Raw genomic sequence first — 27928 nt, 5'->3', positions numbered from 1 at the left:
CACAGCTTGCTTGGGGAGGAGGTGCTGTTTGTACCATTCCTCTGTCACCAGACTGACCTCAGCACCAGAATCAGCCATAGCACTTACAGGTATACCATTCACCAACGCATCTATCCTCAGAGTCTTTCCAAACAACTTAACTTTCCCTCTTTTTACATCATTCCGTTCCTCGGTCACATTAGTCACACTCCTTATCTGAGCTGTAGTGGGGGCCCTGTCGTCAGGCCTTGAGAGCTGGCCCCTTGTTCTCAAGGACTCCCGTTTCCCGTTCTCTTGGACACCAACTCCTTGAACCGTTCACACTGATATCCCAAGTGTCCATGTTGTCCACACAAGGAGCAAGATGGTGAAGAAAGGGTACTCCTCACAACTCTCTCTGGCTTTTTCCCACTCACTAACTCTGCTTCTTCCTTCACAATCCGCTCAGCCTCACTCACTTGGTCTGCTGCTCGCTGAACCATGTCCTCCCACTTCACAGGCTGGTGCTTTTCCCACCATTTTCCCAACTTCACTCCTACCTTTCTGTCTCTCAAATTCCTACAGAACCATGTAGTTAGCAGCCATTGCCGTTCTTTATCTCCCTTGTCTTTCACTTTGTACATTTTATCCACAATAACACCCAGAGAATCAGCAAATTCTCACACTCCTTCACCCGGCTGTTGAACCCGAGCATGCAGCTGTTTTTCTAAGTCTGTATAATTCAGTTCTGGTCCAAAAGCAGACATCAAACAATCAAAAAGGTCAGACACAGTCTTCACAGTACTGTTGCGTACCCTTCGACGGGCTGGGCCTTCCAAGAACCCACACAGGTATGACACTCCCTCAGAGCCCTGTAATCCCAGCTGCTTTATTTTCTCTGTGGCATCCTCTACCCAGTCATCCAACTCACTGGCCCTCCGTACCCTTCCAGAGAATTTTCCAATAGTGGGGACAGGACGTGACCACACCATGTTTTGCATGTGCCCCATTTGGTCAAACTTATTACACAGTTGTGCCACTGCTTGGGATAACTGAGCATTGGTACTGATTAAGTTATCAACTACCTCTGGGGTCACTTCCACCTCCCTGCTCTCCTCCTTACACTCAACTTTAACCCCAGCTACACCTTGGCCATCAACATCACCCAAACACAACAAATCCTCCATTGTGCAGGAGTAGTGCCACACTAACACTTTAGTGGATTTTGCCAAAAGCACTGGACCCAAGCAGGAGTTTGAAACAATTTCCCCAAAAGGGCATAAAACTACGCTCTGCTACCAATTGTAATGAGTGCAAAACTAGGGCACAGTTAACCTACCTTAATTAGGCTCACCAAGCACTCACCACAAGAACCCACTGATTAATTTAAACCTCCTGCTTAGGTTCACAGAAACCCGGGCTACAATTTAAAAATTTAATGGTTGAGTACATAATAAAGAAAACACAAATGAGTACATAATAAAGAAAACACAAATAAAATATGAGTGCTTAACACTCTTAGAGGCTACACTGCTGGCACTCCAAAATACCTGATCCCATGAGAAAATGGGTAAATCCATATACAAATAAACAGGAGAAATAAACACTTCACGCACCAGCACAAGAAATGTTATATGCCACTGACACTGTCCCACCCTAACCAGTACCCCCAGGACCCTCACACCCTATAGGCCCAACCGCACACCGACCCAACGCGCTGAAGGTACGCCACTACCACTACCCTGAAGTACTGCAGCTCTTCCTCCATGCACGGCGGTACTAACACCATAGCAGCCAGGGACAGCAAGTTCCTCACTGCAGCCTCCTTAGTTCACAGTATCTGCTACGGTGCCACCTCACTGACGTCCCACAGCACACTGCAAATCAAATGGCAAATCCACCACTACTCTGCACCCTGTCTCTCTCTCGCTCGCCTCTCCCGCCAAAATCCCCACAATAACAAACCTTCAGGGCCTTAAGACTCGTTTTGGCGGGACTCGCTGACTAATCTGTGAGCCTCTCGCAGGCGCGCCCACCTCAACTTCTTACATATATAAATTATATATATATATATATATATATATATATATATATATATATATATATATATATATATATATATATATATATATATATATATATATATATATATATATATATATATATATATATATATATATATATATATATATATATATATATATATATATATATATATATATATATATATATATATATGCCGGTTTAAAATACCAACCTAAGCTACTACCTTGACAAACACCAGCTTAAAACAGCACCTTAACCTAACCTGAGTAAGCTTTCTTTCTTGGCTGTGGAGGTGACAAGACTGAGCGGGAGAGGTAGCTTACATCCTGGCTGGCGGCACGAGAGGAAATGACCACCGTCTCGTCCCCTCAGTGCGGCTGTTGTGAAAGAGGGCGGGTGGGGAGAGAGTGGCAGTTTTTCACTCTGCCAACAGCTCAGTAGGCTAATGACTGTTACCCAGCTCTATTACTTGTGGGCTTTAGCTTAGAGATTAGCAAGACTGAAGTGGCTTTGCTGCACCCAATGGTCCTGCGTTCCCAACAGAGCCTCAGTGAACTGCTCTATCTGCTAGTCCACGTCTCCCTGCAGCAGGCACTCCCAATTCAGCTGTGACAGGTGATGGCGAAATCCTACTCAGTCCACCTTCTCTCACTGATAGAGAGTGCAGGTCGCGCACTTAACCCGTGGCCTCCTCAGAGGTGTCCTGGTAAAGACTGTCTCCTGGTCTAAGCTTCAGTGGGACCCAATGACAAGCAGTGCACCTCTCTCTCTCTCTCTCTCTCTCTCTCTCTCTCTCTCTCTCTCTCTCTCTCTCTCTCTCTCTCTGTGTGTGTGTGTATATGTATATATATATATATATATATATATATATATATATATATATATATATATATATATATATATATATATATATATATATATATATATATATATATATATATATATATATATATATATATATATATAATGTCATAAAATTATATAAAAATTTTGAAATAGATATCAGTTTTTTTGTGTTTGGTTTACTCACACAACACTTTTCATAATACAAAGAGCGTTTATGGAAAAAAAAAAAACAAGGCAATGATATATAAGTTTGCAAATATGTGATGTGTGCTTGAAAGGTTTGAAAGCGACCCCCAGTGGGGTATGAGAGTACAAACTGTTTTACTGTACATACGAAATACAGATATTATTTATCAGGTAACAATTACTTCTTATAAGTTTTCTTTAAAATTTCAAGTTATTTCCTTGATGAACTTAACACTATTTAACAAGATAGTGATGTTTCTTGCTCCAGATAATTCCCTTATTTTTATTTTATTTATGTTAGTAAAGAAATATTTCTTGACGTATTTTTTTTCTGCAAATTATTAAAAAAGGATATTTGAATAAACAATGAGTTTCATCCCTTATATCATTAAGATCACATAAAGAACTGATCCACTTTTCTACACTTACATTTCTTTACCTACCACTTACAATAGGCAGCTTAAAATTTGCACAATTGAGCATACTTATGTAATGAAGTACCAGCTGCCCAACAGCCAGCCTGGGCTGGCTGTTCGGCTGGGTTTTAGTGAAAACTAAAAAAAATCTTCCAGGGTAAAGAAACATGAAACATACAAATAACACTTTAATGGATATCAAAATAAATCAATACACAACTCGTGTAAACTCACAACAAAAATAAATAACTAAATAAAACTTGTACACCTAAAAATTTCCAGCTGAGGGACACGACGGGTAACCCTCGTTCACACAAACGCTAATGTTCCCCTGCTGACAGTGATGACAGGCGTCTCCCTCTTGTCACCACAAACTGATAGGGCTCAGGGTGGCCACTCACTACACCACTCCTCCAGTAGACAGGCACACACTGGTGAAGACGGCAGTGGCTACGATCCTAAAGCATCACCGTGAAACTCCTGCAACACACCCATGGTGCACTCTAATTATCCTCTATTCCGCTCCCTATATTTCATAAATATCCAACACTTTGCCCAACAATATCTTCAAACTGAAATACACCATCACATACCTGCTATGCAGACAAAGCTACACAATCCAGACCTCTAAACCAACGCCTCAAGTGTCCATGTTCAGCGCCAAAATCTCTCCCGTTCCAAAACAAACACTTCCCATCAAACCCCACGCTAAGCAGTTGAACATCGCGATGCGTCTAGCTCCACCTGACTTCTCACACTCAGCCCCTCAAACTTTGTGCGTGCCCTTGCGCACATCCATCACACGCAAGACACCTATTTCCACCTTTCCTTTCCTGCTCTGCAAGCCTACGAAACTGCCTTAACCTTGCAGGTTCTCTTCTTTCTAACCCCATTATTTCCTTTGTCTCCTTTTTGTGACTTGCTTCCTCTCTAGCCTGTTCACACTCCGGACTTATCACTTGATCCTCCTCCCTCTCCTGACCTGCTTCTTCTATCTTCTCACACTCTGGTATTGTAGTCAAATGATTCCTGTCTTCCTCCATCCTGGATGGGGATCCATCATCAAACCCAAACCGTCACAACACCTCGGTCATATCAGGCATCTCTACTTCTTCCTCTTCCACTTGCTTTCCCTCCTCATTTTCCATTGAAATTTGCCCGTCCTCTACATGCTGAGGCCCTTTGTCCTGTTGTTGCTGTTCAGTTGAATCTCATAATACCCTGCTCTCAAGGGTCTCAGATTAATCCTATGTAGCACTTTCTCATAACCTTGTTCATCTTCTGGTCTCACCCGATATATCCCGCTAACCTTATCCAGCACTTCCACAATTACCCAGACCTCTTCTGCAAATTTAGGATGGATCTTATTTCTCCCAACCACTGAATGATCTCTCAGTAAAACCCGTTGGCCCTCCTGCAAGGATTCTCCTATTGCCTGCTCTTGCTCTCCTCCTATTACCGTCATTACACTGTTTTATGTTCTTAGCTGCCTTCCAGGCTTTCTGTTGGGTCTCCCGGAGCTTCCTAACCCACTGATGGTGGATAATAGCAGCCTCGTCCGTACCCACTGTGATCCGGTCCATAGGTAGATAAGGCTCCACCCCAAACAACAGATATTGCGGTGAGAACCCAGTCACAGCATGTGGTGTGCTGTTGCAGATAGCAGTTAGGCTAGATAAATACCTAGGCCACTGCTCCCTTTGCTCTTTACACAAAGTAGCCAACATGCCATGCATGGTACGATTGAACCGCTCACATACCCCTTTACCCTGAGGATGATATAGGGAAGTCCGGGATTTTTTCACCGGATAGTGCTTGCACAGCTCTTGCACTAGCTGACTTTAAAAATTCCTTTCTTCATCACTATGAATTTCCTCTGGGCACCCAAACCGGTTAAAAATTTACGCTACTAAGATTTTACCTACTGTGGTTGCCTTCTGATTCTTGGTAGGAAAAACTAAAGCAAACTTGTTAAATACATCTGATATTACCAGTACATTCTCCTTCCCACCTCTAGCAGGCTCAAACACTGTAAAATCCATGGCCAATATTTCCCAGGGTTAACTAGCCTCAATCGTTTCCAGACGAGTCTTTGCCATGGACCGCTCCTCTTTTGCTATGGCACATGTCTTACACCAAGCCACATACTTTTTTTACATCCTCATGTAATCCTTGCCATGCAAACTTCCCGTTAATTAAGGCAGTAGTTCTAGCTACCACCTGATTCGTCATGAGCTCCCCTCATCACCTCCTTTCTCTGTCCCTTAGGTAAAACTACTCTCCATTTGCTGCGGTTCTTCTTATCTCCTGCCCAATATATCACTCCATCCCTCATAATCAACTTCCGCCTCACTCTCCACAACTGTCTGAATTCTTCTGATTGCAGCAAATTTCTTATTTCCCTCACATACAACCTGCCAACCATTTGTATCTATAGTTTGTCCAGCACAGAACAAGCCTTCTGTGCATCCCGCATCTGTTCTACCTGTACCTTGTCCTACACCATTACTGCCACTCTTGCTGATGGAGCACTCTCCCACACCTCCCTTAACTCTTCGTCTTTTCCCTCCTCCACTTCATGTGGTTTCCTTGACAGCCCATCCGCATTGCTATTTTCCTTTCCTGGCCGATACCTCACATTAAAGTCAAACCTCTCTAAATCTCCCAACCATCTGCTCTCCATTGCCCCGAGCTTTGCTGTCTTCAAATGCAGCAAAAGATTGTTATCTGTTAGCACCACAAATTTTCCCCCAACTAAATACTTCTTAAATTGCTCCATCACTGCCCGCTTCAAAGCTGGCAGCTCTAACTTCCGTGAGCTGTAGTTACTCATGTTCCTCTCCGATTTTCTGAGGCCTCAACTAGCATAGGCAACTGGGTACAACTTCCTTCCATAGAGAGTACTGCTTCTAAGCCCTCAAAGCTTGCATCAGTTTCTACCACAAACTGTTTCTCATAGTCTGCATTTTTCAGCACAGGCGCGTGAGTCAACTTTTCTTTTAACTATGCAAAAGCACGAGCCTCCCTCTCTCTCTCCAGTACTTGCTTACATCTGCCTTAGAATCCCCACTCATCAGTGCATGAAGTGGTGCAGCTACCTTTGCAAGCCCCTCAATAAATCGCCTATAGAATGAACAAAAAGCCACAAAAGCTCTCATCTCTCTTGCAATACGGGGGTTGGGCCACTCCTGAACTGCCTTGATTTTCTCTGGGTCTGTGCTAATCCCTTGCTTGGACATTATATACCCCAAATATCTTACTTGGGATTTGAGGAGATGACACTTAGGTGACTTCAATTTCAAGCCATAATTCCTAAAAAGTTCAAACGCCACTTGCAGCCTATTAAAATGTTCCTCCACATTCCTAGAGAAGGGCAAAAGGTCATCCAAATACACATGTCATGGTGACAAAAATGGTGTCATGGTGACAAAAATGTTATCAGTAAACACGTACTCTATAAAACGCTGGGAGGTAGCTGGAGCATTAGTGAGCCCCATGGGGCAGCGCACATACTGGTAGTGACCAAAGAGGTTACAAACGTTGTCTTGGCTCGATCTCCTCTCTCACCCTAATTTGATGGTAACCTGCAGCTAAATCAAAGGAGGAAAAATACTGTGCTCCAGCCACAGCATCCAGGGTTTCTTGACGTGGCAAGGAAAAAACATCCTTCACTGCAACCTCATTTAACCTCCTATAGTCCACACAAAGTCTCAGACAATTATCTTTCTTCTTCACTAACACAAATGGAGCTGCATATGGGCTCCACAACTCCCTGTTCTTTAAGACCTTTAATATGTGTTTTCACCTCTTTCATGCACTTTGAGGGGATGTGACGGTAAGGTAACCGTATAGGCACATCAGTGGTCAAGTGTATCTCATGTTCAACACCTGTTGCACAGCCCAACTCATGTTCATCCTCTACAAACACACTCCGGTACTGGTACCGGAGTACTTGTCTAATTTTTCCAATGTCCCCATCTGTAGCTGACTCTCGTTTACATGTACTCCCAACTGTTGTCTAAACTTGGCAAGCATCTCTGCACTCTGTACTGACACTTGCTCTATCACTAAGCTTGCAACTTTTTTTTCTTTTTCACCTCACGACCATATGAAACTGAAAGTATTTTCCACTGTGGCCTCAGCCTCACATCCACTTTCCCCGTATTTGGCACTGCCATCCAACCTCGCCCTCTCTCCATTGTAGTGTAACGTGGAAATACACATATTCCCTCTGGCACCCAGTACCCATGCCCATTTTCCAGGTGCTCCGACATTACACTTTCACTGTCCACTTCCTGCAGCCTAGGCACAAACACATGCATTATTTTCCTTGTTCCTGCTGGAATCACCATATCCTGCCACTGTTGCACTACAGCAAAACCAAAAGGTTGCTGCATTACTCTTAACTTAGTTTCTACAGCTTTCACACACCTACTCCATTTTCTCTCTAGCTTTCCAAAACTCTTTTTCCTTTACAGAACTCCACTCTTGCACCTACTCTGCCAATATATTCATTCCCAGCAACAAGGGTAACTGGGTCCCCTGCACCACACCACCTCCGTGCACTGTGCACTTAACAAACAAACCACAATTTTTTATCACTTTCCTCTCCACCACTAAATTCACTAGGACATAACCCAAGCAAAGGATGGCATGTATAATTTGCCATTTTGCTTCATGCAACACAACTCTCCCTGGTAAGAGATGATTGATATACTACTCCTCAGTGACCAGACTAACCTCCGCCCTCGAGTCAGCCATAGCGTCCACTGGTACACCATTCACAGTTAAATTGATTACTGGGGTTTTCCCAAACAATCTGTTTCTCCTCCCACAATATTATTTACTGCCTGATCTTGTCATGGGCCCACATCTGGCCTCAAGGGTTGGCCCACTTTCCTGAAGGCATCCCATTTCTCCTGGGCCCTCTGCACCAGTCCATCCCAAGTTATAGCATCAGGTTGATTCTCCCACCATTTCTTTAGTTTGAATCCAATGGCCCTGTGCCTTAGGTTTCTACAAAACCAGGTAAACAGCAGCCATTGCCAATCCTTTACCCCTCTCGGTCTCACCTCTTGCATCTTATTCTCAATTTCCCTCAAGGAGTCAGCATGCTCCCACACCCCTTCATGTGGGTGCTGGATTCGACTATGTAATTGTTTCTCCAGCTCCACATATTTTTGTTTTGGACAAAAGGCTCTCTTCAGGCACTCCAATAACTCTGTGACACATCTCACTTGGCTATGCCTTACTCGTGTCAGTGCTGGACTGTCCAGGAACCTACACAAATATTCCACAGCTTCAGACCCTTGCAGGCCTACCTGTGTTATGGCGTTTGTGCATCCCTCGCCCAATCATCCCACTCCTTGGCATTCTTAATCCTGCCTGAAAACCTGTTAACACTGGGAAGTGGCCATAACCACACTATTGACTGAGACTGATGGCTGTTGGACTGCTGCTGACATAAACCTGCAACAGCCTCTGCCAGTTGTCCCACAGCCCTAAACCCTTCCTGACACCCAGTCTCTAGCAGTCCATGGTCAATTAACTTCTCCACCTTCACAGATTTCCCCTTCATGGCTTTGACAATAATATAAAAATACTGGACCCCAGCAGGAGTTTCTCACAAGACCCAAAAAGGGGTATGACAACTACGCTCTGCTACCAAAACTATAATGAAGTACCAGCTGCCCACCTGCCAGCCTGGGGTCACCTTAACTTCACCACTGAAGTGAAAACTAAAAAAAGATCTCCTGCCAAGGTAAAGAAACATAAAACATACAAATAACACTTTAATGGATATCAAAATAAATCAATACACAACTCGTGTAAACTCACAACAAAAAGAAATAATTAAATAAAAATTGTACACCTCAAAATTTCCAGCTGAGGGACACGACGGGTAACCCTCGTTAACACAAACGCTTCTATTCCCCTGCTGACAGTGATGACAGGCTTCTCCCTCTTGTCACCACAAACTGATAGGGCTCAGGGTGGCCACTCACTACACCATTCCTCCAGTAGACAGGCACACACTGGTGAAGATGGCTGCGGCTACGGTCCTAAGGCATCACCGTGAAACTCCTACAACACACCCATGGTGCACTCTAATCATCCTCTCTCCCGCTCCCTACATTTCATTAACATCCAACACTTTGCCCAACAATATCTTCACACTGAAATACACTATCACATACCTGCTTTGCTGACAAAGCTACACAATCCAGACCTCTAAACCAACGCCTCAAGTGTCCGCGTTCCGCATCAAAATCCCTCCCGTTCCAAAACAAATACTTCCCATCAAACCCCACGCTAAGCAGTTGAACATCGAGATGTGTCTAGCTCCTCCTGACTTCTTAAACTTATGGCAAATGAGTGTTGTTGAAGGAAAACAGATCAATACTTTTGTAATTTTCCTTCCATTGTCATCATCCCATAATTAAGAAATACTGGGCTGTTCTAAATTTCTTCAGACAATCTCTGTCTATAAATATCACAAGTCCTTAACTTAAAATTTTCTTTTAAACAATTACCATTTGCATTTGGTACTTGGGTGTACAGATGTGACATTCCATTTAGATTTTGGCCTCTTATCAAGCCAAAATGCTTTATATACCCCCAGATCATACATAGTCTTAATAAACCTATACAAAATATTTGATATCTTAATGCCAATGCAGTTTGTAAATGAATACCAAAAAATTATAAGCCTATCATCAATTAATTGAGAGATATATCTAGAACCTGTTTCACCATACAACATGCAAGTTGACTATTTTCTTATACTCTTGTATTTACTGGCCAAATGTGGCATTTACCTCAGCTTGTACTATAACATTACTCAGCCTGTAGTAATACAGGAACCAACAAGTGTACACAGATGAGAGCCAATTAAGAGAGTTTTCTCTCTCTCTCTCTCTCTCTCTCTCTCTCTCTCTCTCTCTCTCTCTCTCTCTCTCTCTCTCTCTCTCTCTCTCTCTCTCTCTCTCTCTCTCTCTCTCTCTCTTATTAGGCTTGTACCATGAAAATCTGTATTTTTCTTTATATCAGTTTCACAAGTAATTACTTGTGAAACTGATATAAAGAAAAATACAGATTTTCATGGTGCAAGCCTAATATGAACTACTGAATCTGAAAATCGAGCACCAAGCACTTGTGTTCCTGTGTGTGTGGGGGGGTCTTAGCGACGCGTGGTACAGCTCACAGCTAATGATTACAAGGGTCTGCATCTTCTGCATCTAATACTTTCGTCGCCGCGGCCTGGTTGTCTTGGCTGAGGCCGAGCCAAAGCACAACTTTTCCAAACCCTCCTCCAAACACTGAACAATGGTGGGCGCTCCGTCCCCAGGCTTCCGCCCCTCACAGTCTCCTCCAAAGTAGGCGGAGCTGTTTTGAGTAGTCAGGTGCTCTCGTGACTCCTCTGGGTTCGCACACATCAATCTGAACACTTCCACCAGCCATCTGGCGGGGTCCCCCTTCCGCCCCGGCCCCAACTCCTTGGCATGGTCCCTCTCCTGTCCAGCCCCCAACTCCTTTGTATGGTCCCCCTCCTGTTCAACCTCCAACTTCTTGGAATGGTCCCCCTTCTGTTCAGTCCCCAACTCCTTGGTGTGGTCTCCCTCTTGTCCAACTCCCAATTCCTTGGGGCGGTCCCCCTTCTGTCCATCCCCTAACTCCTTAGCATGGTCCCCCTCCTGCCCAGCCCCCAACTCTTTGGTGTTGTCCCCTTCCTGTCCTGCTCCCAACTCCTTGGCGTGGTCCCCATCCTGTCCAGCCCCTAACTCCTTGGTGCGGTCCCCCTCCTGTCCTGCCCCCAACTCCTTGGCATGGTCCCCCTCCTGTCCAGCCCCCAACTTCTTTGTGTGGTCCCCCTCCTGTCCAACCCCCAACTCCTTAATGTGGTCCTGCTCCTGTCCAGCCCCAAGCTCTACCTCCCTCCACCGCCTATGCTCCAGCCACCGCAGGAGCGCGTTCTTGAAGCAGAACCCGTTTGGCACCGCGATGTTCCACTCCCGCGTGGCAAACCATTTGAAAAAACTCTTTTTGTGCCGAGGCATCCAGCGCTCGGGCTTGAGGCGAGAAAGAAGTACTTTTCCCATCAGCTGTACCTGGCGCTCTGCGGGTGTCAACATCCTCAGCACCTTAGCCTCTGTCAAGGCAAAGCTGCAGCGCCATGTTCCATCTGCAGCATTACTGAGCTGCATGGTGGTGGTGTTTTCAGGAGTGAGGAAGGGTCTGGAAACTTGTTCCAGCCATGGCACCTCAAGCACTGGCACTAGATCCACGCTGACCAGTAACAGTGGACACTCTCGCCCCTGCCAGGCCAGAGAGAGTCCCACACCCACTTGCGTGCTGGTCAGGCCCGGCGGCACCAGGCTCAGTCTTTCGTCCTGCAGGGTATGGCCAGAGAGGCACCGGTGCACCTCTTCGTACAAACTGGCCATAAATCTATTACCCTTAAGATGGGGATTGTCAGTCTTTACAGAAATCTGTAAACTGCCCTTCAGTGGGGCTTCCTCCTTCCCTCTCTTACTAACATTTATTCTTACGTTATCCTCGTGAATCACGAGGTTTATATCAAATTCGTCAGGGGCGTACAGCTTAGAGCCGTCCCGAGAGCTGCCCACCAGCCTCAGGTCGCCGCGGTAGGTGGGATCAGCGACTGACACCTTATTCAAGATGATGCTTATTTCCGCCATGACCGCCTCCTTTACCTCAAAAGCCTCACCCTTTGATAGATCCACAGCCATCCGCTGAGCCTCCTTTTGCAGCTCTTGCAGGCTTATGGATTTCATAAGATTTCTTATGACGCTTTCGGGGTTATGACGGTCAACTGTATTTAATAGATTACGCTTATATTTATAATACATATTGTGAAAGACTTTAAAATTTTCTTTCACCTGTGTGGCCGTGGTGCCCGCGCGACAAGGAGGGTCCTGCGTCTGTTGGTGTGTAAGGAGTTCAAAAGTACTTTTGTGGCCAAACATGGCGGCCAGATGGCGGGGCGTCTGGCCATAGGTGTCGCACTGCTGTGTGTTGGCGCCGGCGCTCAGCAGCAGCGCCACGCAGCCGTCCTGGCCATGCGAGGCAGCCTGGTGGAGGGCGGTGGTGCCGCAGGTGTCGTCCAGCACCTCATCCACGAGGAATTGACCCTCTTGCAGTATAAAATGAGTCAGCTGCAGGAGGCCTTTGCGTGAGGCCAGCAGCATGGCGGCGCGGCCATCAGGAGAGAAGATATTCTTACTCTCGCCCTTCTTGTGGCTCTCAAAAAGGTCCTCCTGTATATACAGCGCTGTCCGTGCTGCGGTCTTCTCGTGATCTGCCTTCAGGCGAAGCTCCATATTCTCCAGTTTTTCACGCTCCGCCATAAAGAGTTTCTGTGTGCAAAGAAAAAAGAGCGGTGAATATATGAACAAGTAAATAACCATCTCTTGCTATGTATACATAGGTATGTTACAGAAATCGATAATTACGTAAGTGTACTAGCATTTGTCTGCCGAATTGGAGTTCTTTAGTAGACAAGATTAAAAAACATACAAGTAGCTTAACTGGTCAACTAACAGACTCAGTAAGTTATAGAATGGAATACCATAATTAAGCTGCATAATATTTATAATATGAATAAGAAGTTTCTTCTGCAAAGGTAAACTACTGAAAACGTTTGGTTCAATACATAGTATGCTAATTTGATAAACGGATGATCTAAACCGTAGCTATAGCTTCTAGCTTCTAGCTTGGTGAACACCATCTAATAACCCAACATTTGATTTCCTGTATGGTTTCTGAGAGATTTATAAACTAAAAACAATGAAAGTAATTTGTGTATGGATGAAAAATTAAACAATGTCATTAATGAAGTAATATTAGCTGTGGACTAGAATTTTCCCAGGGAAAGCATACATATTATTATTACTTATTTATTTATTTATTTATTTTTTCGTATCACAATGATTTTTTTTCTATAAATAACGGCCATGTGTTGGCCCAGATGAGAACACAGCAAATCAGACGAGGATAACATATGGTACAGCATAAACTAGTAAGTGACTTTATTGTTAAGTAATGTCTTCTCTTGTACACACGCGTCATCTATGGAAGGTATCCAATCTAAATTTTCATTAATCTTGTTCCCCTCAAATTTTGTTGGGGTTACCTGATTTACTGTCTCACCTTCAGTTTCTACAGATTGAAAATAATCCTTAAGTGATGTGTTTGGGAAATATTATATTTTAATATGTTACATTTTATCCATTGACAAGTGGAATTTAATATATTAATTTCATTTGAGTCTAGGCAAAATATATTTTTATTGGTAATTAACACATAATAATAACAATGTCATTTATATATATATATATATATATATATATATATATATATATATATATATATATATATATATATATATATATATATATATATATATATATATATATATATATATATATATATATATATATATATATATACACACACACACACACACACACACTTCTGATCTCTTAATTTTCTGATTGGGGGGAAGCAAACTTACTATTGTTCAGTGCCACAAAAACTCATTTCCTCCATCTATCTATATCGCCATAAGCAAGGACAGCATCATTTAATAGATATATAAATAGAAAATGGCTAAAACCCCAGGGCCAGATGAGAACTTCCTAGAGCACTGAAAGAGTGCAAGGGTGAGATTAGCAAGCCGTTGCTGCAGTATTTAGGAAGTCATTAGACAAGGGAGAATTACCTAAGAGTCAATTTCACAGTCGCTCGGTAACATTCCCAGATGAAAGCTTTACCAGCCTGTTGACAGGTATTACCAACACCTCGACCCAATTTCACAGTTGGTGTTTTGGTGGTTTCGGTAATCCCCAACCTGGTGACTATCATAATAAAACGAAAAACAATGATTTGGTAATGCTGAATGCTAGTATGTCGAAGCGGCCCCATTAAATAAAACGAGTCAATTCTTGACAAAAGAATTAACCATGCCAACACTAAAAAGGAGAAAGGTGTGAAAATACGTCACCTTCAGCACGCCATATGCATTATTATGGTGACATCTTCTGACTTAAATTTCTCCCTTTGAATGTTTGTCTGACATTCACCAACCTCTTCTGTGCCAACCAAAAATATAATAAGTCTTCTATTTCTGTCCCTCATTCCTGTACACACACATTTTTAGATTGAAATATTTTGGGATTTAAGGAAATCATCCTATTCTACTAATTATGAAACATTTACATTATTTCTGGGTGAAATTATGATATTTTAATCATAATCTATGCAACGAAAGAATTAGCAATGAGCTTAATTAACTAAATATTAAGCTAAACCTAGCCTAACCAAACCCAGCCCTCTGATAGAAACGGTAATATTATTTCAATATTTTCCAATATTTTTCTTAGGTGACAAATTCCATATGCTTTATGCGTGTGTCAGGATTATTACAGGAGTGTGACCAAGGAGGCGTAGCAGACGATATAAGGCCGAGAGGTGCTGAAGTTTTCATCAGCTGGTGAAGTGAGTACACGCCGCCATCAAATTCTTCTTAAATTATATGATATTACTATTATAGCCTACGAAGTGTTGCTGTACTGTTAAATGTATAAAATGATAACGTGGACACTATTTAGTGTCGATAGATTTCCTTACTGGTGTATGTAGTAGTAGTAGTAGTAGGAGAGAGAGAGAGAGAGAGAGAGAGAGAGAGAGATGTGCTACAGCCGCGCTGCTGACGAACGCCAGGAACAAAGGCAGGAGAGTATGTTCATGAGGGTTCTGACGGAGGGTTTAGCGCGGCAACAACTTCCTAACCCCCAGCAGCCCTTTCAGGCCCCCCTCCAGCCTTCCTGGCAGCCACAGCCCGGTCACTACCCCAGCTGGAATCTCTCCCCGTGGCAGGGCAGACACTAATGCATCTCGCCTCACCACCACACCTCATTCCCAAGCCAACGCAAGGAGGCAAGGGAACAGACGCCCCAGCTGTCACCTGACCGTGGTCTCCGCCAACCTGAGAGGACTCCGCACCAATGTAGGTGACCTTAGCCACAATTTCGTGCTGAGACATAGTGCTGACATTGTCGCAGTAACAGAAACGTGGCTGAGTGACGAGGTGGAGCCGACGTTCGGCAAAATAACAGGCTACTCCCTGTGGGTGAGGATGGACCGAAAAAATAGAGCAGGCGGAGGTGTCGCTGCCTGTTTTAAGGACGGCCTCCAAACACAGGAACTTGAGGTAGCCGTGCCACACCTGATGGAGGCACTGTTCTTCAGGGTGGTACTTGCAGATAACAGTGGGCTTCTCCTCTGTGTCATGTACCGCCCCCCGAGACAAGGACGAGCCCCGCTAGACTTCCTGACGGAGGAACTCGACACCCTGCTCCAGCGTCACAAGTGTTCCCATGTGATGATAGTGGGGGACTTGAGCTTCCACATGGAGCAGGATGCCTTCAGTAATCTTCTGACTGTTCAGGCCCTAACCAACCATGTCACCTTCCCTACACACGAGCGGGGAGGACTGTTGGATCCTGTGGTGACAGACCTACCCAAAGCCAGCATCAGCTGCCAGCAGCTAGGACCAGTGGGCAGCTCAGACCACTTTGCTGTGCTGTCTCAGGTCGAGCTGCAAACGGCGAGGGAAGACGCTATCCCGCGTACCGTCTGGCTTTGGAACAGGGCGGACTGGCCATCCATGAAGCAAGACATGGAGAACACGGACTGGGAGTCCCTTCTAATGGGAGATGCTGAGACCAAGGCACGCACCCTCACCACCAGGCTCCTTGCCCTCCAACAGCAGCATGTGCCCAGCCGAGTATATCTCTCCAGGCCTGGTGATCCCGCCTGGTTTGGTTTTCGCTGCAGAGCATCTGCCGAGGCCAAGCATGCTGCCTGGGTGAGGTACAAGCGACACTCGTCACGCAGGAACAAGACGCTGCACCGGGAGGCGTGTAAGAGGATGACGTCTATCTGCTGATGGGCGAGGAATCAGCTAAGGGAGGACGGAAGGCGAAAGCTCAGTGGCCCAGGTGTTGGCAACAAGACCTGGTGGAATCTGGTGAAGGAGCAGCAAGGAGCATGTCACCGCGAGACTCTTCCTCCACTCACCAGACTTGATGGATCCACTGCCACGAGCAGTGCAGACAAGGCCACACTCCTCGCCGAGCTTTTCGCCAACAAGATGAAGGTTGACGACTCGGCACGACCTGTACCACAGCTGGCCCCGGAAACTGATTGCACTGTCACCACTGTCTTGGTGACGGCAGAGCAGGTTGAGCGGCTACTCGGTGCGGTGGATGTGGGTAAAGCCACAGGCCCGGATGACGTCAGCCCACGGCTCCTCAAGCACTGCGCTAGAGAGCTGTCAGCTCCTCTCACCACCGTCTTCACATCTTGCCTGAGGGAGAAGAAGTGGCCCTCAGTATGGAAGGAAGCGCGTGTGGTCCCGGTCCATAAGAAAAACTCAAGGTCTGAGCCCAACAACTACAGACCCATCTCCCTGCTCTCAGTGATGGGCAAGTTGCTGGAGCAAATAGTGGCTGCTGCCATCTGCCAACACCTGAGCGAGAACCACCTCCTCTCAGACAAGCAGTTTGGCTTCAGGCCTGGCAGATCCACCGCAGACCTCCTTCTCATCCTCTCCAAGGACTGGCAAGACGCCCTGGAAGAAGGCCTGGACACCCTTGTGGTGGCCCTGGGCATTGCTGGGGCTTTTGACAGGGTCTGGCACGCGGGGCTCATTGAAAAGCTTCGCGCCAACGGTGTCCAAGGTGACCTGCTAATGCTGCTCGAAGATTACCTCCAGGGTAGGACCCTTCAGGTAGTAGTCAACGGGCAGTCATCAAGGCCTTCACCTGTCCGGGCCTCAGTTCCCCAAGGCTCCGTCTTGGGCCCAGTCCTATGGAACATATACATCGACGATCTCCTCCGGCAGCTGTCATCTGTGGCAGCATACGCCGACGACTGCACACTCTCCCGCTCCTACTGCCGCCTCGACAGTCAGCGTGCCGTCACTGAGCTGAACAGGCAGCTCGGACTGGTGGAGCACTGGGGAAAGATGTGGCAGGTTAACTTCGCTCCTGAGAAGACGCAGGCGATGGTCATCTCGCGGTCCCCAGGTGCCTCACACGCAGTCTCAGGACAGCTACGTTTTGGAGGCAAGAGCCTGCCACTTCAGGATTACATCAAGATCCTTGGCGTGTCTGTGGACCGCGGCCTACGCTTCGATCACCACATCGCTGTCGTCGCCCGCCAGACCTCTCTCCGGGTCTCTGCCCTGCGCAGGATGGCGAACACCCTCGACCCACGGGGCATCCTCACGCTATACAGGGCACAGATACGCCCATGTTTGGAGTACGGTCCCCTGTCCTGGATGTCGAGTGCCGCCACCCACATGCAGAGACTGGATGCTGTGCAGCGGCGAGCCCTGCGCTTGGTGGCCACCGATGAGGACCAACAGCACCCACCACCAGTAACGTCACTGGAGCACCGCCGGGACGTGTCGGCACTAGTGGTGTGCCACAAAACTCAGGTGCAGAGGGTCCCTCACCTTGACCCCCTGAGGCTGCTGCCACACACAGTGCAGAGGTGCACCAGAGCTGCAGCCAGTAGCGACGAGGTAGTGAAAGTGCCTCGATCTCGCTCTAGCCAACACCAGCGCACCTACACAGCCAGGACTTCGCGGCTGTGGAACATGTTCACGGCGGCCACGCCCCAAATGCAGGACATGTCCACGCACCAGGTGAAGCTGGCAGCCCACAGCTGGCGTAGCACGCACCTGTCCCCACTGGCGCTTTAAATTTCTTTTATTTTATTGTATTAACATTATAATCTTTATGTTAAGCATGTATAGTATTATTCCTGTAAATACTATCATAGGCTTTTTAAATAATTCCATACTCAACGTGGAATTTTAAGCCTTTCTGTAAATATTTGTTAAAAAAAAAGAGAGAGAGAGAGAGAGAGAGAGAGAGAGAGAGAGAGAGAGAGAGAGAGAGAGAGAGAGCGCACACAAACAGCCTCACCTGCTCCAGCCTCTGTTGCTCCTCGTTGGGCATCATGTGCACTGGAAGGCGACCATGTGTGTCCGGCACGTACGGGCAAGCCCCAAGGTCCCTGATCAGCAGCTCGGCCATGCCTCTGTGGCCAGCCTCCAGGGCAGCATGGAGGGCAGTGCCACCAGAGGCTTCATTAAAGACTGTCCACCCTCCTGCCCTATGCAGGAAGGCGGCAGTCACGGGGCAGTTGGCAGCCGCGGCCTTTGCCAGGAGGTCGCTCAGTGCTGGCCGGTCAGTCTCCTTTCCCCATCGCCAGGCTGCCTGCCAGGGAGTATTTCCCTCGATGGTTTTCACTAGATTGTCGATGCCCTCGACAAGGGCGCTGCTGACCTTTTCCAGGCGACGCTGCTCTGCACGCAGCCGGCAGCAATAGGCCTGTGAGGAAAGGAGGGTCACGACATCAGGTACACACCGTGTGCACAGAGAGAGAGAGAGAGAGAGAGAGAGAGAGAGAGAGAGAGAGAGAGAGAGAGAGAGAGAGAGAGAGAGAGAGAGAGAGAGAGAGAGAGAGAGAGAGAGAGAGAGAGAGAGAGAAAGCGGCAGGGCAGCTATGCAGAAGTTCATTAAGTGTCATAAATCTAAGTATGCATGTACGAATAAAACCTTACCTAGTCTGAAAAAAAAGGAAAATACAAAAAAGAAACATTCTCACATTATATTAGGTTTGACAAGCATTATTACAATAACTTTTAGGATTATAATGATAAATTAACATGGATTATGAGATATACTTCATTGCTTGTTCTAAACATTACAATGAAGTGTCCTTTTTATGAAATGACAAGATTATGTTGCATGATCTCTAATGTTGGACATCTTTGGTGTGTTACAGATGTGTCATGCGCAGCACTAAAACCTGAAACTGAGGGTATTGAAACAAAAAGGTTCATCATTGAGAACTAACAGACCTATAACTCATCCAAGTTTTTCAAACACTTTCCACTCTGCAAAGGAGCCACCACTGAGACTCGGGTCCAGTACCGGTATTCGTCCTCACCTTTACAGTGAGGTAGTTCTGTGAGACAGGGAAGGGAAGGTACTCACGGTGGTGAGGAAGGCTAGCACCCTATGAGTCACGTCGGGGCTCTGCCAAGCCTCCTGCAGTAGGCTGGCAGACAGCGGTGCACCGCTAGCCAGCAGCAGGCTGACGGTGTGTGTACGGTCGGTAGTGACAGCCAGTTTGAGGACGGAATGGCCACCCAGGAGCTCTATGGGCGCGCCCTTACACAGGAGGGTGGACACCGCCTGCACGTCATCCTGGCGACTGACTGTTGAGAGCAACTTCTCATGCAGGTGCTCAGGAGGCGCGCCACTCTGCCGGAGAGAGAGAAGGTAAACCATGGTGCTGATGGTACTGCAATGATTGTATATAATATAATATGATATAATAATATAATAATATTGTCACAGCTTTCAGAAAGTTTCGCTTGGTGGCGACATAAGTGTTCACAGGTGGTTGTGACGATGTGTCAATGTGCATAGTTATGGACTGTGTGTGTCTGTGTTTTTTTGTCCTTTTTTTTATGTAGCAGGGACACCGGCCAAGGGTAATAAGAATCCAGTAAAATAAAAAAGCTCACTGAGATGCCGGTCTCCGAGTAGGGTCCGAAGCGTGGTCAAAAAATTAAAGGATAAGTGTCTTGAAACCTCCCTCTTGAAGGAATTCAAGTTACAGAAAGGTGGAAATACAGAAACAGGCAGGGAGTTCCAGAGTTTACCAGAGAAAGGGATAAATGATTGAGAATACTGGTTAACTCTTGCATTAGAGAGGTGGACAGAATAAGGGTAGGAGAAAGAAGAAAGTCTTGTGCAGCGAGGCCACGAGAGGAGAGGAGGCATGCAGTTAACAAGATCAGAAGAACAGGTAGCATGAAAATAGCGGTAGAAGATAACTAGAGATGCAACATTAAAGCGATGAGAAAGAGGCTGAGATGCTAGAGATGAGACGTGAAGTTTCCAGTTGAGATTATAAGAAAAGGAAACACTGAGGATGTTCAATGTAATAGAGGAGAACAGTTTAGTGTTGTAAAAGAGGATAGGATAGTTGTCTGGAGGGTTGGGTTTTGTGTTGAGTCGATAGACGGAGGAATTGAGTTTTTGAGGCACTGAACAATATCAAGTATGCTCTGCCCATTCAAAAATTTTAGAGAGATCAGAAGACAGGTGTTCTGTGGCTAAACTGCGTGAAGTGTTTATTTTCTGAAGGATTGGATGTCTTTGAAAAGACGTGGAAAAGGGCAGAGTGGTATCATCAGCATAGGAGTGGATAGAACAGGAAGTTTAATATAGAAGATCATTGATAAATAATAGAAAGAGAGTGGGTGACAGGACAGAACACAGAGGAACACCACTGTTAATATATTTAGGAGAAGAACAGCTACCGTCTACCACAACAACAATAGATCTTTCGGAAAGGAAACTTGAGATGAAGTTACAGAGAGAAGGATACAAGCCGTAGGAGGGCAGTTTGGAAATCAAATCTTTTTGCCACATTCCATCAAAAGCTTTTGATATGTCTAAGGCAACAGCAAAAGTTTCACTAAAATCTCTTAAAGAGGATGGTCAAGAGTCAGTAGGGAAAGCCAGAAGATCACCAGTAGAGCGGCCTTGACGGAACCCATACTGGTGATCAGATAGAAGGTTGTGAAGTGATAGATATTTAAGAGTCTTCCTGTTGAGGATAGATTTAAAAACTTTAGATAGACAGGAAATTAAAGCAATAGGACGGTAGTTTGAGGGATTAGAACGGTCACCCTTTTCAGGAACAGGTTGAATGTGGGCAAACTTCCATTAAGGAGAGGTAGATGTTGACAGACAGAGTTAAAAGAGCTGATCTAGGCAATGTGCAAAGACAGAGGCGCAGTTTCGGAGAACAATAGGAAGGACCCCATCAGGTCCATAAGCCTTCGGAGGGTTTAGGCCAGCGAGGGCATCGAAAACATCATGGCAAAGAATTTTAATATGTAGCGTAAAGTAGTCAGAGGGTGGAGGAGGAGGAACAAACCCTGAATCATCCAAGATAGAGTTTTTAGCAAAGGTTTGAGTGAAGAGTTCAACTTTAGAGATAGATGTGATAACAGTGATGTCATCTGATTGAAATAAAGGAGGGAAAGAAAAGGAAGCAAAGTTATTGGAGATATTTTTGGCTAGATGCAAGAAGTCATAAGGTGAGTTAGATCTTGAAAGATTTTGACACTTTCTATTAATGAAGGAATTTTTGGCTAATTGAAAAACAGACTTGGCATGGTTCCAGGCAGAAATATAAAAAGCAAGAGATTCTGGTGATGGAAGGCTAAACTACCTTTTGTGGTTCACCTCTCTATTATGTATATCACGAGAATAGGCTGTTTGGAAGGTTTAGGTCGAGAAAAACAGTGAGGAATATACGCCTCCATGCCGGATACTATCATCTTTGTTATGCACTTGGAATGCAGGGACAGGTCTCTGACACAGAAGCAATAGTCATTTCAAGGAAAATCAGCAAAATACCTCCTCACGTCTGTCCACCTAGCACAGGCAAAACGCAAGAGGCACCTCCGCTTAGGGCGATCCTGAGGAGGGATTGGAGCGATAGGTCAAGATACAGATATGAGATTGTAATGAGATGAGCCCGACAGAGAAAAGAGTGTAACAGCATAAGCAGAAGGATTAGGGATTAGGAAAAGGTCAGGAAAAACGCAAGAGGCACCTCCGCTTAGGGCGATCCTGAGGAGGGATTGGAGCGATAGGACAAGATACAGATATGAGATTGTAATGAGACGAGTCCGACAGAAAAGAATGTAACAGCATAAGCAGAAGGATTAGGGATTAGGAAAAGGTGTTGGGCAAATCTCCAAGACAGTCAGTAATACGAGTAAGGTGTTGCACCCTACTCATGAGTGTGTGTATGTGTGTGTGTGTGTCGTTCACCTGTGGTTGGCTGCTGGTCACCCAGCCAGACATTCCTATGGAAAGAACACAGACTTATCTTTGGGTAGGACTGAGACCACTCACACACCACACACATCGTTTATCAAAGTTTTAAGGTCTTCCAGCCAAGGTTGATAAGTCTACATCACCTAAAACATCAGAGTGTCATATGCCTGAGTGTCGAAAAATATAAACAAACCGCGTCGAGTGATGTCAACACAACACAAAAAGAGAGATCTGCCTCTTTGATTCATAAACAAAAACGAACGTTCGTGAATCTGGTCATTAGTCACAGAGTAGTGCTGGTACTAGTGGCAACTACTTCCTCATCGTTAAGTAAAGAGCGAGAAATCGGAGAGAAAAGTTGCTGGGTGTAATCCTGCCTAGGAGTTTAGAGAACCAGGAGTTAGCCCCGTGGAGCAGGAGGGAAAAAGTTTTAGAGGCCTGCACCGCCGCTAGATGGCAGCGTCATATATTCATGCATATTGCTACCAACCAACAAATAAAAAATGAAAAGATAAGCTTGGTGAAACAATAAACAGGTCGATTGGAAAGCGAAGAGATGGGAACGATTAAATATGATGTGCTGAGAGAAGTGTGAAAGAGTGTGACTGTGCTGAGTATAATGTATGATATGGATGTGATTGCGTGGAATGAAAGTGAAATTGATAAGTTAGAAGTGGGGCAGAATAGAGTTGCAAGGATGGCACTGAATGCACTGAGGTACACAGCAGTGGAAGCTTTGAGAGGTGATACAAGACGGAAAGACCAACAAAAGTGACAGCTTCCGTCATACCAGTCTAGTGCACAATGTATGGATGTGAATGCAAGGAATTACAGATGGACTGAATCCAGTAGCAAAGTATGCCAGATGTGTGACATGGAATAGGATGAGACGGTGGAGCATGTGGTGCTGGAGAGATATGGGAAAAGTAGGGGAGAGATGATACAAATGGTTCTTGCTGAGTTAGGGCATAAATGGAGTAAAAGAGTAAAGAAAACAGGAAGGGAATGGATGGTGGTGCTGCTGGAACTGTGTAGAGACCCATGAGAGGACGATTGAGACTGTGAAAGAGTTTCTGGAGAAAATGTGGCGTGTAATATGTAGGTATAATTAGTCTAGAGGATAATGTTCATTTTTCTCTAGTTGTCTTTTGTTTGTTTGTCTTCTGTAGTTGATCCTGAGCCACCTGTATTATCAAGATCAAGATCGAGATCGTATTCCGTCTACTACGGGGACTGATGCAGGCCTGTTACCTGGCTTAGGAACCTGATCCTCCTGTAAAATCAAGATCAAGATCAAGACACCCCTCCCCACCCCAAATGTCACAACAGCTAGCGGTGTTTCTGATCAGCGGTGTGTGCAAGTGGCCTTGCCTTGATCTCTGAGTTTTGGAGTTTATTTTTTCTTCCTTGTGTGCTGACATACCCTGAAGATGGTGATGAGTGTAAGTGGTTCATGCAACGAGAGTGTGGCGAGCAGGCAAAGGCCTGTGGCATGCGAGAGATGCATGGCCTGTTTCCATGTAGCCTGTGTGGGCATGAAGGCGCTGGGGTTCGAACTTCTGGTGTTCCTATGCCTGAGCAAGAGCCTCAATGTGTGGAGAAGCCAGGATGAAGAAAAAGAAGAAAGAAGAGTGGAGCAGAGCACCCAGACAAAAAACTTGATGAAGGAGGCAGAAGCACAGACGACGAGGACTAAAGAGAGAAAAGACAAGCAAGAAGTGGTGGATGTGGCTAGAATAGACAGACGCCAAAGGAGGAAGAGAATGGTGATAAAGAAAGCCCCAGTACGTGTAATTGGAGACAGCATGATAAGGAAGATTCCCGACTTCGTGAGAAGGGAAACTGAGTGCACCATCATGGGAGGTGCTAAGATCCAAGACATCAAGAGGAAAGTCAAGGAAGAAATGCAAGAAATGGAAGAAAGAAGCCTGCTAGTGATTCAAGGAGGAAGCAATAACTTAGTAGAGACAGGAACTGAAGAAACAGTAAAGGAAGTGATAGAAGCAGTGAAAGCATCAAAAGAAAAGAAAATGTATGTGGCTGTGGTGGGGATTCTGCAGCGCCAACGGAAAAAAAGTGCAGTACAAGAAGATCAGGGTGGGAGAGTATACAAGTAGTGAGGATGTGCTTGCAGAAAGAGTGGAATGCATGGATGGTCGTGGCAGACCAAAGAAGGTGGTACTGGTTGTAGCGTACATAACTGTCATGGGTGAAAGAGCAAATAGAGAGAATAGGAGGAAGTATGACATACCTAAGAAAATTGTGAGAGAGCATGGAGAGGAGAGAGTGCTAGTTATGAGTGACATGAATGCACATGTCAGAATACTAGGGGAACAGGTGAAGAGGAATGGTGAAATGCTTGGGGTGTTTGTTGATGAGCTGGAGCTGGAAAATTTGAATGTTACTTAGGCTGAGGGGTGTGTGACTTGGAGTGCACGAGAGAAGGAATCGGCAATTGACTACATGTTGGTGAATAGAAGAATGCGTGAAATTGTGTCACATATGTGGATAGATGAGGATAGTTTGGTTGATATTGTGTCTGATCACAACATGCTGGTTAAGGAGTGATTCATGCAGGGTGGGAATGAAGCGAAAGTGGCAAGTAAGAAAAAGAAATGGAGACAGAGAGATGTAAAGTGGGAAAATTTTCAGGTTTATCTGAGTGAGAGAAGTTGGGATGATGAAAGTGTGCATGATGTGGAACATTTGGAAGAGAAACTGGTTGAGGACGTGAGGGATGCTACTGAGAACCAGATAGGCTTTATGAGAGTAGGTAGAGGCAAGAATGTATGTAAACCATGGTGGAATGATGACATCAGAGCGGCTAGGAAGGAGCAAAAGAGAATGGGTAGACAGTGTAGATGGCTGAGGAAAAAGAGGCATGAAAGCAATGAGGCAGCAAATGAGTATCAGAATGCAGTGTATGTGAAGCAGCAGCGGTTGACAAAACGAATGGTAATGAATGGTAAAGTGAAAGAGTGAAAGAAGTGTGATTAATCTTTAAGGGAGAAAAGTTTGGAAGGTGGCCGTGAATTGTACAAGTTTATGAGAGGTGAGAATATGTCAGGCAGTGTTGGTATGGAGAGACTGAAAGTGGATGGTGTAGAGAAAGAGAGAATCAGGAAGGCAATCAAATGGTTCTAGGAAGAAGTGGGATAGGTATGATGTTTAGTGTAAGAGAAGAATGTGTGACACTGGAAAGGAAGAAAGCAGATGACCTGGATGAAAGAATCAGCAGGGAGGAAGTGGAAAGGTGTGTTAAAAGGCAGAAGAATGGTAAGGCAGCAGGTCCAGATGGTATATCATATGAGTTCTACAAAAATGGCGGGGAGGTAGTGATTGATAGAATGACTGAATTACTCAACCGAGTGTGGGATGAAAAGAGAATGCCAAGAAAGTGGAATGAGAGCCTAGTGTGTCTGTTGCATAAGGAAGGATTCAAGAGTAAGAATGAGTTGAAGAACTACAGGCCAATTAAATTAGTCAATACAATAGGTAAAGTTTTTAGTGCAGTGTTGAATGAGAGACTGTGTAAATGGATTAAGAGAGCTGGAGTGTTAGGTGAAGAACAGAATGGATTTCTTGTGGATAGGAGAACTGAGGACAAAATGTTTGTGGTGAATAAAAATTATTGAGAAGAAAAAGAAGGATTGAGGCAAATTGTACCTACGTTTTCTGGATATAGAGAAAGCTTATGATAGAGTGAAAAGAGAAATGCTAGGTAAAGTCTTAGAAAAGATTGGATTGAACGCAAAGTTAGTTAACATAGCGCAAAGTATGTATATGGACACAAGAGACAGATACAGACTAGGAGACACAGAAACAGAAACAGAAAGTTTGTTGGATGTTGTGGATGGGTATGGAAAAGACTGGAGTGAGGTTTAGCAGTGAGAAAAGCAAGATAATGATTGTGAATAGTTCAGAGGATGAAAGTAATATGGTATGGAGACTTGGAGAGAATGAATTGAAACAGGTGCAAGAATACAAGTACTTAGGGATGTGGATGAGTCCTAGTGGATGTGGAAAGGCAAAGAATGAAAAGATAAGTATGGTAAACCAGTGTGTAGGTCGACTGGGAAGGGTGGCTAGGATGAGAGCAAGTAAGTATGACGTGTTGAGAGAAGTGTGGAAGAGTGTGGCTGTGTCAAGTATAATGTATGGTATGGATGTGATTGCATGAAATGAAAGTGAAATTGATAAGTTAGAAATAGGCCAGAATTGAGTAGCAAGGATGACACTGAGTGCACTGAGGTACACAACAGTTGAAGCCTTGAGAGGTGATATGGGATGGAACACCTTTAGGGAAAAACTCACAAAAGTCACACTTAGGTACAAGATTAAGCTTGAGAGAATGAATGATGGAAGAATAGCAGGGAAGGTGTACCTGAGGAATGGAAGTGGAAGCAAATGGAGGAAGAGGTGCATGAGAATGATAGACTGGAGTGGATTACAATTTGTGTGGGCAATAAGAATGGCTAGGAGGAATCAAAATGAGCGTGAATGGGTGGTAACAAGAGGAGGCAGAGTGGGAGCTGAATGGGGTGTGAGAAAATGGAAGAACAAAATAGACAAAGAAGTGAAATCTGTGGGACTGAATGAATGGAAGAATGAGATGGAAAGAAAGAAGACCCTGGAATGGTACAAGGAGAAAGAGGCCACGAGGTATGAAAGATGCCATGATGGAAGCCTGGGCGGTATGGATGTGAATGCAAGGAGTTACAGATGGTCTGAGTCCCGCAGCAAAGTGTGCCAGAGGTGTGACATGGGAGAAGATGAGATGGTGGAACATGTGGTGCTGGAGTGTGTGAAGTATGCCAGAGACAGGAATGAGATGATGCACGTGATACTGTCTAAGTTAGGGTATGACAGGAATGAAAGAGTGGAGAAGACAGGAAAGGAGTGGATGGTGTTGTTGCTAGGACTGTGTAGAGAGGCGAATGAAAGGATGATTGAGGAGGTTAAAGAGTTTCTGGAGAAAATGTCGCGTGCTACATGTAGGAACAGTTAGTGTAGAGGATGTTGTTCATTTCATTTCATTTCATTTTTTTTTTTTTTCTCCTTCTACAGGAGTTGCCGATCCAAATGTCTGGCTTACGAGTGATCCTGAGCAACTTGTACCATCAATATCAACATCAATAATATCAAGTGTGTGAGTATTTTTTATTTATTTTTTTATTTATTTTATTTTATTATTTTTATTTTGTGTGTGTGTGTGTGTGTGTGTGTGTGTGTGTGTGTGTGTGTGTGTGTGTGTAAGACAAAAATGGTCCCGAAAAGCTACATATATTTCCTAAGGATGCCAAGAGCTGAGTATAGTAGCAAATAAGAGATGAAGGGGTACATAAATAAATGTTTACTTCAAGGATGCAGTTGTCATTTTAAGGAGGCTATGAAATGGATAGTGTATTTGTTGACGTATTTGTCACGTACTGATGCCTTCAACAAACATTGAACATTTATTGATTTTCTTTTGGGCGTGTTAAGATTAGTTTAGTTAGAAAGTTAGGTTAG

At 45.0% G+C, this 27928-nt stretch overlaps 1 protein-coding gene across 2 annotated transcripts in view; it reads right to left on the bottom strand.

Moving 5' to 3' along the window:
- Positions 1 to 8940: 8940 nt before the first annotated feature.
- Positions 8941 to 27928, bottom strand: part of LOC135094661 (ankyrin-2-like) — a 179058-nt gene continuing 160070 nt past the window's right edge. For both annotated transcript variants that reach the window (XM_063994942.1, XM_063994943.1), the window contains 3 exons: positions 19547 to 19816; positions 18470 to 18877; positions 8941 to 12829 (listed from right to left, as the gene is read on the bottom strand). In XM_063994942.1, the coding sequence (XP_063851012.1) occupies positions 10691 to 12829; positions 18470 to 18877; positions 19547 to 19816 (2817 nt within the window). In that variant the 3' untranslated portion in view covers positions 8941 to 10690. The remainder of the gene's footprint in view (positions 12830 to 18469; positions 18878 to 19546; positions 19817 to 27928) is intronic.

The sequence above is a fragment of the Scylla paramamosain genome, chromosome 46 (genome assembly GCF_035594125.1).
Source record: "Scylla paramamosain isolate STU-SP2022 chromosome 46, ASM3559412v1, whole genome shotgun sequence".
NCBI classification, from domain to species: Eukaryota; Metazoa; Arthropoda; class Malacostraca; order Decapoda; family Portunidae; genus Scylla; species Scylla paramamosain.
This window is presented reverse-complemented; position numbering and strand designations above follow the sequence as displayed.